General features: G+C 41.7%; 1 protein-coding gene across 1 annotated transcript; it reads left to right on the top strand.

Moving 5' to 3' along the window:
- Positions 1 to 875: 875 nt before the first annotated feature.
- Positions 876 to 14,475, top strand: LOC107191108 (transcription factor glial cells missing-like). The gene is made up of 6 exons (XM_015580062.1): positions 876 to 886; positions 10,047 to 10,149; positions 10,876 to 11,106; positions 11,841 to 12,110; positions 12,604 to 12,697; positions 13,148 to 14,475. Exons 1-6 carry the CDS (start codon positions 876 to 878, stop codon positions 14,473 to 14,475), a joined length of 2,037 nt encoding a protein of 678 aa, XP_015435548.1.
- The last annotated feature ends 1,309 nt before the right edge of the window (positions 14,476 to 15,784 follow it).

The raw sequence follows: 15,784 nt of genomic DNA, 5'->3' as shown, positions 1-15,784 counted from the left end.
TCTCACCAATCCTCATACCCATTATTTAAACTACCAAGAAACTCCCGTAAAGCGAGCCAAGGATCGAGGAAAATCTTCCTGGAGCAATTCACCCCTCTTCGATAAAACACGACTAACGACAAATCGATCGCTCAACCACCGATCCAGTGAAGATTCTCTGTCGGCGCAACACGATGGAAAACACGCCGATGGTTGGAAATCGAGGACCAATGGGGCTGCAATTCCGGAAGAGGAGCAATAAACCCCCGTGTCGCGTTGAGGAGGAGTAGCGGAGGCGCGGGGTCGGTGATCGATCCTTCGGCAGGTCGAGAGGGGTTGTCGACGATTAGGCACCCTCCGTGCTGCAAGCCACGTCCCGATTGGTCCGTGTTGGCCACTCCTCTAGGCGTTCCCTGACGCCGGCAAGGACTAACCACGCCGTGGACAACCATCCAACACCGGTCGCAACGTGTGGGTCTCCAGCTAGTATGCGTCAGAGTGGAGGCGCCTCAGTTCACGTAGCGACTCCGTGTCGCACGCATCGACACGTAGCATCTCACGCGTCCTGGGAAACGCTCCGATACCAGTGAAGGATCCTAGACCCAACGAGGATCAGTTACCTCAACGAACCGGAACAAGTTCAAACCCCATAGAGGTGCTACGTACCGTTGCCCAGGATCAGTGGATTTTTAACTACAACACGAAGTGTACCCCGAGATCACGACGATGAAGAGTCGATGTTACGATTGTTGTTAGACGGTTACTCTGTAATATAGTCAGTGAAGTGTCTTCTCGGTTGGAGGAGCTACGGCATACTCGGCGATCGTGATCCTGAAACGTTCTCCATCGAGGCACCGAGCCCTTTGGTACCGTTCGTCTACGCGACAGCTACGACTATGGTGGTTTTGTAAGTATTTGCGCTTATTTTCAGAGGGATGATTGATCTGGGGTTGTCGCGAAGACGCAGAGGGGTGTGAGAAAGAGTGAATGACGGACGGTAGCGATTTAGTCGAATCCTCGTTAAGTTTCATTTTGGGATTGATGTTTGTTTTGGTAGTTGAAGATTGTTATGTGGAAGAACTCGATGTTATAGATTGGGTAGACTCAAGGATGAAGATTCACGTATGGTATGAAGATTTAAGCACTGTAGATTAGGTGTACCGAAAGATGCAAACTTATTATCCTTATTGGAGTGTACGTCGTTGCACATAAGACTCGAGTAACAACGCCTTGATAATATTGCAAGACAAAATTTCATTTTTTAAAATCGTATGGATCATTTGGAATAATTTAAATATTGCTTAGAAACACTTGAACAAACCTCGAGTCTGAACACTTCAAGCCATAATGCGTGATTCTCAACTTACAGTACATAAACATTCTCCGTTGATTTTCTATAAGCGATTTTATATTCTCAAAACTTTTCGTAATAACAGAAAGGACCAAAGACCTACCCACTGGATACTATAAAACGTTAAATTCGTTCACTTTGTATACCAATGGTAGAGTAACCATTTCGTTAAATTGATTATTTTGAATCCCAGAGCATAAATTGATTCGAATCACGAGTATTGGAAACGTGTCTGGGTATCGAGGAAGGAGTTAGGAACAAGTTAATCCAGACGTTTAATGAAAATTCAAAGACCGTGGAGCAGGTGGCGACCATTTCGGCATCGATTTCTCTTCCTGGACGGACAGCGAGATTTCCCTAGTATCTAATCAGTGGGCGTTCTGCGGGTTTCTCATTGGTGTGTGGGCGTTATCACGGGGCCCGATTGGTCGATGGGTATTCTAGAGCTGTGTCGCGCACACATGCGCAACGGGCGACCCGCTCCCTAAGGCACTCGAACGCGAATCTAACGGATCACGAGTCTCATAATTCTATAATGAACACCAGTAATTGGAGCTATTTGTACGGGTTCGTGGGTTTCGATTTTTCTTTGCGACTTCCTCGATCGATAGAAAACCGAACGAATTTTAGGAATAATCGGAATCGCAATGTCGTTTAACTCTTTGAAGCACGGTGGTATAAAAAATGTACCAACTTTTTTTTTGGTAGCCAACTTGTAAATTACTAAAAATAAAACATAATTCAAGTAGAATAACATTTTCACACATTTCATAGAAAAGGATGTATGTAAAACTAGATATTTCTTTTATTGTAAAATCCTGTATAAAATCTTGTAATAAAATTATCGACTTTTTAAATAATTTAACTCGCTATCAATAGGTGCATTTACTCTGCGTTTGACGAGTATACTCGTCGTCGTTTGATTTTAATTACGCACGTGGGTACACATTTCCAAAACAAGGTCCCACCGTCAAAGGGTTAAAGCGATATTAAATCACACTCTATGCTACTCCTACAACTACGATGGACATTTAAATATCTATGGAACACTTAATATTACACGAGTATCCAAATCGATTGTCGCCTGAAGAAAATCACGCGTACGAATTTTCCGCGTTTCCCCACGAAAAAAAAAACAGGTTCTGGACCGGTCATTAAGAGGGAGCAGAACAAATGACGGCATCAATCGCGTCGAGAACACCCCCCCGTATCCGACGGTTTTCATCCGAAAAGGATAATCGAGCGGCGGGCGAACCCGAAAGGATCGTCTCTCGGCCGTCTATTCGTGAAAACCCGATTACGGATGTGCCCGTGCCTCGCCATTGATCACGGCCCAACACCTCGAAGACAGATTAAACGAATGTCCGCGGGTAAAACGATCTCCCTTTTATCTCGAATCTCGGGGAACGTTCCCTCTCTCCCTGTCCGCGGCGGTGAGGAACTCTTTGAGCCCCGTTCACTCTCCCCATCCTCTCCAGCGACTCTGGCCAGGATCCTTTTATATCCTATCGCTGGTATGGAAGCTGACAGTTCACCAGGTATTAATAATGTTCTGTAATTTGGGGCGTGACACCTTTCTTGCTACCAAACATTAAAAGCCAACCCCTCGCGTACCCTCACGAATGAACTTAGCTTCTGCTAGGAGAAAAAATGATGTAAAGGAAAGACGTTCTACCAGTTGCTCTTGGAATTACTGAAGCTTATGCCAAATTAACATTCGGTTAATATTTATTTCAGTGTTTGAAATATACCCCTACATTGTTTTTTCCCCTAGAGGAAGTTTGCTAGTCAGTGTACACACTTTGCAAGAATTCGTCAGGTTGCCAATTCGTTTCTCGTCTATGTTTGAAAATCTTGTCAGTTCATGAAGAATTCAGAATAATAGGGAAATAGTTACCTAATATTAAAACCCACCCCCCAACGAACAGAGCTCGCAAAAATTCGCCAGGTTGGCTATTCGTTTCTTTTCCATGTTTAAACATCTGTCAGTCCACGAGGAATCGTGAATAATATGGGAATAGTTACCTGGGGGCAATCGAACGAGGGAAAAAAGGTAAAACACCGATGATACTCAATGAAACCGCGATAGAACGAAACAAAACCGGTTCAGCTGGATTTTTGTAAATCAGGTTTTTCGCCGATCCCCCCCCCCCCTTCCGGGAATAAATCGAGAGGAAGGAGATGAAATAAGAGAAGAGAGAGATGGTTGACAGAGGAGGACCGAACTATGTCGCGTAGACGGTCCGAATTTAGAAAAAACACGTGGGATTCGGTTTACGATCGTGAAGAAACTGCTGTTTACAGCTACCGACCGTGTATAATTAGTCTTCGATCGCTGATTAACGAGCTCGTTATTGTGTTCCGTCGGAAATTTCTTTTTGGGGAAACCGTGAAATTCGTAGGGTATTTCTGATTTGCGATTTCAGTATTTCAGTTATTTACTGGAAGCAGAACTTTTGTAGACGGGAAGAAAATAATTGTTTTTTTTTTAATTGTTATGAAAATATGGAAAACAGAATATTCTTTGGAAGTATCGAATCCTTTCGGAAAATTTCAAATTTTCATAGGTGAAATTAGTTACACTCCTTTTGCATATAGTGGATACAAAAAGTATTTGCAAGACCGAGGCCCCTTGTGACAAATACTTTGAGCAGAATAAAACTACGAAACGTTAAATGAAAGTTTGCTGGAACCGAAGACCAAGAAAGATTGTAGAAATTTTCAATTCAGTTCTTATCCACTATCAGAGGTACTCTGGAACTTAATTTTGAATTAAAGAAACTGTTATAGTCTACAATTTGCACAGAAATAGGAGGCTTGTATTTGAACAGCACGGGACTGCGAAATTTATGAAAATATCGATATCGTATATGGTATGGGAATAGGCAAATGAAAAGCTTGTTAGCGAAGAATAACGGAATACTTCTCGAGTGTGAAATAGTACATAATAATGTTTGTCGTGCACCGCCAACGCGAAGCCTTCGTGTATGTAAACAGTTGAATTGGAAAAATTCGTTATTTATCGTCATTTCTTACAATTTTTGTAAATCCCACCTTTGCGATAATAGAATACAGGCGAAAAATAATGGACTGTAAGAAAACCCGAGTATCTAAATAAAAAATAACAATATTTCCTCCATAATACCGTGTGTCCGCTTCACAATGTCAATTGCAATAGTAAAAGATCCTTAGCAACACCTGCTATAATTCTACTAAAGCGTACCACTGTAAAGACACCTGCTGTATTCAATATTCAGAAAATATGATGTTTCATAGGCACTACAGACTTACATTGCAACCACAGTTGTTTCCCCATACTATCATAAAACCAGTCTAATCTGCTTCGATATTCTCTAGATCAGCGAATGAGCAACCTTTCTTCGCCAACAAACAAAAATTGCAAAGCCTATGGTCTGAAAGGGGCTGCAATCGCAACCTTACATAAAAATTTAATTCATTAATCAACCTTTAGGGGACAGGCATACTTTTTCATGACTTTTTATATTTTCTAGTCAGAACTTTTATGCATTTGTTATAATGTTATAGTACGAAAAATAAGTGACACCTCTGGAGTTAAAAAATGGACTTTCCGCCCTCTAACAATTAAAAAATGCTTAATTTACTTCAGCTTTCACTTAATTCTCTATAACTTGATGCGATTAAAGTTGGTCGCACAAGCTTCAACGATAACAAAAAGAAAATATCTTTTCAAAATTACGTTCCAATACTCATCACCGATATAACTCACAAATTTCTTCACGGAATGCTGTCACATTTACTTCACCAGATTACGTACCAAACAACGAATCTCATTTCCAAATTAAGGACAATTTATCACGAAAGTAAAAATCACGAAGATACATAAACAGAAATTGCATAAAAATTTGTACATTTAATTCTAATTTGGAGACTGCACAAACGAATATGCGAGTCACTCTAGTTCACATTACCATCAGACAAAAACTACACCAGTAGATCAACAACTGTAACATCAAACATCACTCTTATAAAGGGTCAAAGCACCCAAGAATCTATTCTCAAATGTCCCCTCAGTAGGCCCTTAGCGTAAGGGGAGACCTAGGCCCCGAGGAAACTCGAATCGAAGGCCTGCCCCCGCGAGAATTAACTCGTTTAGAAGTTAATCTCCGTGGACGATCCAGGCCTTTAGCCAGTCCAGCGCGGCTAAGCGCGATCAGGGTGGACGAGCCCGAAGAAGGTAGGTGAGATCCTCGCGCTTCGGCGGGACCTCGCGTGATATTTTAGTGGGAACCTCGAGGCGGTATCAGACTTAATATCTGAAATTCTGAAGGCACCCATGCCTCGGGACCGGAACGAGGATATAGTCTCTACTCGACCGTTTTTTCGTCCCTTTCGAGCGGTCGAATCGCCGCGTCGTACTCGGTTGTGCGCGTTCGTATCTTCTTCTTGGTCCAGGGGAAGTCGCGTCTGTTCGAGCCGCGAGGACAATCTCCGTGCAGCATCGTCCGCCGATGTATCATCTTACGCCGGTGCTAAAGGCGATGACTTTATCACCGATCCGGGCAATCATTCACCTAGCCACCTCTCGACTCTCCTTTCTTCCCCTCGTCCCTTTTCCTCCCCCGTCGAGCGCGCGTTTCTGCCTCCCCTACCAGCCCGAAAGGTGTCGACGTAACAACCGTACACACATATATATATAAATACGTATGTATATAAGTAAACGCTTTGCGTGCCAAGCAGCCTCCACCTCCTCCTTCCTCTCCTTTTCTCCGTTTTGCGTTCAGCATAACGGATCGAGCGAACGTGCGAAGACCGTGGAATTATCGCCTCGAACGTAAGCGCGGCCACGAGGGTTCGAGGTAGCTGGCCCTCGAAACCGAAATAATTACGGTTCACGTACCCTGGGATGAACGGAATAATGCACTCGTGGACCCCCCTTGACACCTTCGGCCAAATTTTTACTATTGGTACCGTGATTCGAGGTAACTTTGACTCGGTTAGGGGTAGCTTTATCAGTTTCGATTTTGCAGCCTTTTTGTTGGTAATTTTACACTTTCTCACGTAGAAATCGGTTTAATTTAAGACAACTGCAGAATCGAATGTGATCGTTTTCTGACTTGGGGTGAATTTACCCCGACTGATTGTGATTAAAATGTTACCCCAATTTTCGGTACACTTGAAATCAGTTCTCTCGGTGCAACGAACAATAAATTCATATTTTTCACTGGATAAAACAGTGTTCATCGAACATTGAACGATCACTCAACGAAATCGAGACTCGTACCCTTGATTTGGGACAAAATTACCCCAATTTATAATACCAATGTATCGCGAATTCTTTCTTTAGGTCCTTGCTGTGTCGACTGCAAAATGGAATACATATTTATTTATCATTTTCGTAATTTTTTATACGCGACAGGATTAATCTTGAGATTGTGTGCGCATTTATTTTGTTGCACTTTGCGTGTGTTTAGAACCAAAAGCGTGATAGAGTGGACACGAAGACTCTCGAAGCCTTCTAGAGCGTTTTGTACAGGGTTACGCGGCTAGGTGCGTGCACACATCGTTCCCGTGGGTTTTATCGAGTCGGGCCACGGACGTTTACGATCCTCGAACACCTACTCGAGACGAGGCCTCCACGCGTCTCACGTGGGTCTCCAACGGTTCAACGTGTCCCGCCTCGTGAAAGCTCGATGGATTTCGATCGGCGATCGATTTTAAACACCAATAAAATTTCGGACCAGATACCGTTTCGACGACTCTGCGATCGCGTGGAATCGTCTTGCTGACGGTTTCATGGTCCACTATTTGCTCGCAAAATTCTGATCTGTTCCATTAGCTCAACGATCTTCAATGACCACAGTTTTTTCAATAGGATACTTTAAAGACACTCTGCTTTCGAACATTTATTCCCTGTCGATAATATTAGATTCTTTTTATTTCAAAATTATACGTATCATGGCGGAAGATCGTGGAAATTTCTCGAGTGTAGCAAATTTTTCGAGTACAGTGTACAATGATTAAGAAAATTTCACTGCACGAGATCGTTCAGGATTTCAGTTAGTAATTAATTTAACGACGACGGAGAGTCTGGGATTACAGTTCTCTGGATGGAGATCGAGAATGATAGAGGCGAAACATCTCAATAGAGCATCGTGTGCACCGACCGTTCCACAGTTCCGTTTGTAACTCTAGAATAGCAGGTTCGCCTGAAAGGACGTAGGCGAGCCGAACGTCTTCCACGGTTCCCTTCATGGTCAATGACACCTGGCCGCCGATATTTATAAAGCAACGGGCCCAACTACTTTTGCATCAGGCACAAACACCGATATTCGCCCCCGAAACGCACGATAATTCACCTCTGAATATCCTCGCGAGTAACCTGCGCCTGTGGATATTGCACGATAAACCAGTCGAATCCAATGAGCATTACCTACGCAACCTTGCATCATCGACCACGATTTTCTTCTAAAAATACAAAAACCGTACAAAGAAACTCGAGAACACTATATTAATACTTTACGAAAAGAATATGTACTATCCTGTTACATAAAAAAAATAATATTACTTTTATGCAGACGAAATAGATGCAGTTGTTTAATGTAAAATTGATCAATCTTTAAACGCAATTCGATTATATTTTTCACATATTTCACGAATAGACTGCGGATGATCGTGCACTTATAACACCTATAACTTGGAAAATACAATAAAAGTTTTAACAAACGTCAATACTATTTATACAATGCGTGGAATAACTATAAAACTACTCAGAAATTTGCAATCCTTATGTATTGTCGTTACCTTATGTGTCGTGCTTTGGTTATAAGGAATATAATCCATCCTTTTCTGCAGAAACATTATTTGTCAACACGATTTCATACATGGCATACTTGGTTCGTTTTTATTTTAACTACAATACATAAGAATTGAAAACGTAAGGGTGGTTTTACATTTATACCACGCAGTATATGTTACGATTAACGTACTAAAATTTCTAGTACAGAATTCAAAAATCCCCTCCATTTTAATTTTTAACTACTGCTACCGAAGATTGTGAATTTGCATAAACTTCCGCAATCTATTTACGAAACAGAGAAGTCCCAAGGTTTCATTTTTCGTGAGATCCTATTTCTCTCGAATTGTGAAAAATTGTCTAGGAGGTAAAGAAAGTACGGGACAACAATCTGTAGCCCCCCGATACAGGATTGGTAGATCATTCTCTGCACACCATAACGCCGCCGCAGATCATAACCGCGGGCATTAATGTCACCGGGAGAAAGGCAGAAGCTGCTGCGTGACCTGAGACAAACACTAGCGCGAGAATTTATATGGAATCATGTAATTTGGATAGTATTTTTTACATTGCACATCTTTATTGCGTCGTATGGGGTGGAGTAGAATGTAGTAAAGCGATATGTATTGTAGACGAAATTTATGCAAAAGACGAGGTTCGACATGATTGGTGTTATTAATCGAGCAAATAATTATGTTGAATTAATTTGACGAACGAATGTTCGGGAATTAATATGGAAGAATAAAACGGAACAATTCACCAAGGGGAAGAAAGTATTGTAAACGAAGAAGAGGAAACTCTCGGACTACCGGGGGATCAATCTTTTCTTTCACCGCGATCAGGAATCGCTCGGGACGAATATAAGGATTCCGTATAGCCGGCGAACGTGGCCGTTGTCAGGCCACCCACGGGCTCCCATAAGTATGGCGCGAGGTACGGCCAGGTACGCACCATAAATCGGGATTTTATCTCGAAGCTGCCGGCCTCTTGGCACGCCGGCGATTGCGTAATCCCAAATTGGTCCTGGGTTCCAATTCAACGAGCTTTAAATTTTCGGGACATCAAGGTCGAGTTTCCTTCGAGGAAAAACGTTTTTCCCAATTTGAAGGATTCTTATCTGTGTTGTAGTTTCTTATACTATATAATAATAATATGGAGGGTTCAGAAGTCAATCAGAGTAAGTCACTCTTTCATTAAAAATGACTTATGCCGTGTAAATGAACTTTCATTGTTTAGTTTATACGCAACAAGTTTTATATATGTATGTATAAGGGTGTCTCACCCGATTTTGACATCTTGATTTTCTCGCTATTGTTACTCGTAGCAAGAAATGTTTCAGCGGAGGATTGAATGGTATCGAGTGGAGCATATTCTAATGTTATTATTTTTTTCGTGAGTACACGCGTAAAGGTCATATAAAGGTCAATTTTGTTTTTTTAAATGGAATGAGGTACTTTTTACACATCAATCGATGCAGCTGGACATTAGTTATAAAAAAGTACTAACCTACGTATGTCGAAAAGTTAGTGGTTCAGAAGATATTTCAATTTAAATAATTCTAAAACACCATTACTGTCGTCCTAAGACGTTAGCGTTTATTTACAGGAATGGTAATAAAGTACAACAGTAATGGTGTTCTAGAATTATTTAAATTTAAATATCACCTGAACTACTAACTTTTATAATTTATATCCTGTACACATGAATCACTTTTTCTTTGTTAATAGCAAATGTTATTTTTTACAGTCTATTTTCTATACAATTATCTCTGTTAATTTACTTTGTAATTTACATTGATTAGCTTCTGAACCCTCCATAGATAGATTATTTTCGATGGTTCGACTAAACGCAAAATGTACCTCTATCTCTTTTTAGTTTCTGTCTAGTCTACTTGTTAAGAAGATTGTAATAATCGTAAGATCGTATTGTTTTCTGTTCAAGGAGCCGTGTGGGGTCGCCGACGATGTCAGCGACGGTGGCCGGCAACCAGCAACAGCAGCACCCCCATCAAGAATGGGACATCAACGACTCGAACGTTCCTAGGGTAATTATTCTCCCCCCCAGCGCAATTCAAACGAGTCACCGAATAATCGTAAATAATCTATGTGAATTTCGGGTAATCCCCGCGAATGGTCACGGGAATCTCCGAGACCTTGGAAATTACCGGAGACTCGCGGTTCCCGATTTTCCCCAGTATTCATAAACAAAAACGCTGGCCAGGTATACCTACACTCGTGAAGAATGGCACGCGCTGCCAAGGGTCGCAGTGATTCCGTGTTAAACAGTATAACGCGGGCAGAAAGGGAACCCAGAAATTACCGTCATTCGATAGACTTAAAGTTTCACAAATTCTTTACCAACAAAGGGGAAAGAAGGTAACTTCGATGGAACGAACGGTCCAAATTATGCGAATATTAAGAGAACCTTTTTTGGGGAACAGTAAACATCGTCCTGTCGGGGTTTTCCTTCGATAATATCAAATTTTTCCGTACAATAAAAAGGATCTCAATTATTTTTTTTTTGAATATACCACTTCATTCTCGTAACACGATTCTTGTATGAACTAAATTTCTATCTAGTATGTTTCTATTGATATTCCGAATATTTGCAGTACTCTAAAAATAATAACTAGACAGGGGAAGTTTGCGAGGGAGTTCGATATTCGTAGAGTAATTTTGAGAAATGACGGCTGAACGGGTATTGTGTGTAATGCAGTTGGCTTTTGAGGTTCGAGGGGCTTGAAATAATTAGGGGGATCATTTGTTTCCAGGTGGTGGAGTACGATCCGTGGTGCGAATGGGCGGACGGGCACGTAAGAAGGGTTTACGGGCCGGATTGCGAAGAGGCGAGGAGGCACGCCTCCGGTTGGGCAATGAGGAACACAAACAACCACAATGTGAGCATTTTGAAGAAATCGTGTCTCGGTGTCCTTGTATGCTCCCAAGAGTGCATTCTACCTGGCGGCGGAAGGGTTCACCTTCGACCGGCCATTTGTGATAAGGTGAGCATAGTAAATTTCAATTGATATTTACAGCCTAATACTGATACTTGTTTACACTTATTACTTTGTATTTAGCTTTAATTATGGATAAGATAAACATTCTAATTTCTTCTAGAGCAACGGTTCTTAAACTGTAGTCCGCGAAGAATAAAATTAAAAAGAACAAAAATTTTAATTATTTTCGTATTACAATTTGGAAAATGATTATTAAAAAAATTCATGTTAAAAATGTTGTTAAAATCAATTACGATCTAAAATGTGTTTAGTAGTCCACAGATTTCAGATTTTCAATGGGTTTTCATTGTTCTAGAGAAAGAAGAATCACCAATAGATTCTGCGCCAAATTATTACTTGTTGGTAATATTCGGTCCTAATCGATATTAACACTAGGTTTACGGGCATTTATCGTGTAGGTATCTCCAAGGCACGCGTCAACGAACCCGCAGATTTTCATTAAAAAACAACTTATTTTATACAATACACAATTTATGATCTCTGAAATTAATGCATAGCTATAGAGATAGGTATACCACAAGGAGAATTTCGAGGTTACAAAGTATTCGAAATGCGTCAAAATGACGCGTCCCGTAAACTTAGTGTTAAAATTACCCAGCAACTTAAAATTTTGCGTAGAATGTAATCGAACATGGTAAACAATAAACTTGATTTATCCCTTGATTGAAAGGAAGCACAAAGTGTTTTCGAAATAACTGAAAGAAGATTGTCCTTTTTAGGCGAGAAAGAAGCAACAAGGAAAACCGTGTCCCAACAGACAATGCACAGGTCGGTTGGAGATACTTTCGTGTCGTGGCCATTGCGGTTACCCCGTGACGCATTTCTGGCGGCACACGGAGCACGCGATATTCTTCCAAGCGAAAGGACAACACGACCATCCGCGGCCGGAAGCGAAATCCACGTCCGAGGCGAGACGGAGCGTGGGTGCCGGTAGAAGGGTGCGGGGACTCGCGGTTCTTTTGGCCAGCGAGGCTGCCTTGGGCTCAAAAGTACGTTTCCTCGAACTAACTATACTTTGACCCGTCTTTTTTTTTTTTTGTAACCATACGTTTCGAAACAGTTGGCACGTAGCAAAGAATAAATAAATAGCATTTAACTTTCATGCACCTCGAACGATTCTTATGGTAGACGTTAAAATGAATGAATAAACATTTGATAGACTTTAAGAAAATTAAATGCCGGTTGTTGTATTCGGATTACTTTGACTGTCATTTTGGTGAATTCTAATGCAACTTTTCTACGCGTGTTTCGAATTATTTAACAATTTATATATTATTATACAATATACAATGTATATTACGTTGGTAACCAATATGGCGACTCACCGGAGATGCAGGAGTAGCGTAGAACTGTAGGTCTGGGTTAGGTGTAGTCAGCTGTGTATCACTGTGTAGTCCAGTCCATTCGTTGAATATGCACCGATCTTCTTTTTTCTCTGGTCACTTCGACGCTATTAATAAATGAACTCTGTTGGTTTTACAGTTAATGTCACTAAGAGGAACAAAAAGGCCAAGCTCAGAGGCAATCGAACAACCGGCCCGGACTACACAACCGCCACCACTGATCTCGGACAAAGGTTAATATGTTTCTGCCTCGATAGTACTCTGTTCGTCCGTTAAATAAACACAAAGTCTGTTTTGTATAAAAACTGCACGAAACAGTGAACGAAAACTTGCTTTATACCTGGAAATTTGTTTCTCTCTGTCCGATACACGTCGCAACCGTTTTCGCGCCAATTGTACTGACTTCAGCCGGCTGGCGGCGCCACCTACTAGGATCATTCACGAACTGCGCGCGCAAATTCGAACTGTCGTAGAACGCAAGACTTTCAATACGCATTAACAGATTTCTGCGAATTGTAAAACTTTTGATATAAAAAAATTGTCGTAGTAAAATATTGTAGAAAATGACACAACATATACTATTGAATGAATATTTATGAGATAACAAATTGCTAATTTTTCGTGATTGTATAAGTAATTTATATCCTTCGATCCGAAAGTAATTTTATATCCGTTCATTTTAGGATATTCATGTTCTTGTCCGCCGTTCGAGTGCATGTGCGGCCTACAAACGAACATTTCATCCTATCAACAGTCTCATCACCATCAGACAACGATGTTCCCTCAGCAAACGACCACGAACGACACCCCTTACTGGTTACCAGAGCCAGTACAACCTGCGGAAAATACCCTGGGTTACAATCTACCGAATCAAGTTCCTCAAGAAGCTTCGTACCCAGACTTTCCGTCGTTCACCGGTGAACTGTTCCAACCGGAAGAGATCTTCCAGCTGGACCAACCGTTACGACCAGAATTCCCCATGAACTCCCAAGATGTAGCCAGATCACCGCCTACTTTGCTCGATCTCGGAAGCGGTACCATCAAATACGAAATGAAACAGCATCAAGATCAAGCCTACTGGAACCAATTTCTCAGCGAAGACTCCAGTAGCAGTCACCTTAGCTTGCCCCAAGACGACAGGCTACAGTTCCCCGGTTTCGAGACTGACAAAGACTCCAATGGATTCTGCGAAAAGAGACCCACGAACCATTTCGTCCCGGACAAGGAGATCAACCAGAATCATCTGAACAACGCGTTGAACTTCCAGGACTACCAACGCAACCAAAACCACAAGAGCTTCGTGGACGGTACAATAAAGAACGCTCAACAGTCAAATTACTGGAACCACCAGGACGACCGTTTGAATTTTCCCGCGTACGATCCTCAGAAGGAAGAAGACCTGCTGACCTCCAGAAGGGACGCGAACTGTTTCTCCAAAGACAGCTGTCAACCAGGTCTGATGGATACCTACAATATGTACCCCAAAAAGCAGAACGGAATGATCGAAGCTGTCCGTCCTAGTCGTAGTCCTATAGAGAACAAACAGTACGCTTACGATAATTACAACCAAATGTTCGAGCACTCGGAGTCCAAGAATCACATGAACAGTCGTTGCCATCAGAATTCCAACCGGATGGTTCTGGACGAAAGACTGCAGGGCAATTATGGGAATCACGAGACTCCCGATGCCACCGAAAGACTGTTCCCGGAAGCTAGCGGTCTGGACACTTCGATCCAGTCGCAGAACAGCTCAGAATCGTTCTTCTACCCCAGCAACGATCGCTGTCACTACACCTGCGAAGTTCTGGACACGAGGCTGCCGCAGATGGGGATGAACGCAGCGAACACGCAGACGGGAATGAACAATTACGGCGACGTGAGCGAACTCGATCTACCGCCCTTCGTAGATTACACCCTCGTGGGGATGCTCTGTAGCTCCATGGACGAGGACACGACGAACCTGTTACCCGGCTGCCCACAAAACACGCAGACTTACGTTCCTCATCACTAGAACGCCGCGACGATTCTGACTTGTATTATAAATATTAAATATACGATATAATTGCACCTGGAAACGCGGGTGGCGTGTTGTGTTTCATCCTTTATCGAGCCCTTTGGAAGACACTGGTGATAACTCGAAATTTAAAGTTCCGTTCACAGAGATCATCCTCCCTGCTTGTAGATTTTATTTTGTATTGCGGGAGAAATAGTTGTGCAAGTGCTTGCAATTGTATTCGAAAACAACTATTTTACTAAAAGTAATAGTTCAGAAGTATTACAACTTCCAGCAAGGCGTAGAAACCTTTTAAGAAACTATTCTGAATTGGTAATTAGATCGAACGAAATAGAGAATCTTTGTTGAACGAACCGTCGATCAAATGTTCTTTCCATTAGACGCATTAGGTTTCTAATCAGTTTATTAATGTGACTCGCGTATTCGTTCATAACATACTTTCCAAATTACAATTAACTGTACAAATTTCTACAAAATTTCAATTCATGTATCCCCATGATTTTTACAATTTATCACGCTTTCCTGAGAAATTTTTCTTCATTTCGAAGGTTCGTAGTTTGGTAAATGATGTGGCGAAATAAATGTGACAGCCCCACGTGAACAAATTTGTTAGTCACTGTAGGTCTAACCTGTAATTTTGTAAATAAAGTTTGCAATGCAAAATCATACGTAAACTCTCAAAGAGTATACCTTAAATGTGTTGTTTTTTCTCACAATGGTTCGGAACAGATGTACAAAGTTTGACTGGACGAAGGGATACACGAGGTCCAGGTTCAAAGTACTCGAGTCCCCGTTATATACCTTTGATAAAACTCGTCTGATTTCTTCGTAATTTCTTTATTCGTAACAGATACTCTCACGATCACAATTGTATGTACGTTATGTAATAATTATCATACACCTATTTGGTTGTTACACTTTCTCGGATTACATGCGCGATAATTCTTTCATCTTTAGTTTCGTGGGGGTGGTTGCGTTCTTTTTTTCTTTATCTTGTCGCGATTCGTGTCAATTGAACCGCCTCGTGGCTACCTCAAACGTAAGAACTCAAGGGTGACGAGAAACGTCTGGAATTCAGGTGATGCTGAATGGACCCGATCGATCTCTGTGGATCATCGAACGATCGTCGAGCGGTTCCTCGTGCTAAACGCGATTACCTTCCAGCTACCGAGAGAAAAAAGGGGTGCGCAACATTTCTAGACGATTCGAAGCGTAATATCACTAAGTCGCCGCTATCGGCGTGTTAAGAAGTGTGATCGTTAACAAACTAATAGGAAAAACTCGTCGAATCGTTCGAGATCCGACA

This window comes from Dufourea novaeangliae, unplaced genomic scaffold (assembly GCF_001272555.1).
Source record: "Dufourea novaeangliae isolate 0120121106 unplaced genomic scaffold, ASM127255v1 scaffold221, whole genome shotgun sequence".
NCBI classification, from domain to species: Eukaryota; Metazoa; Arthropoda; class Insecta; order Hymenoptera; family Halictidae; genus Dufourea; species Dufourea novaeangliae.
This window is presented reverse-complemented; position numbering and strand designations above follow the sequence as displayed.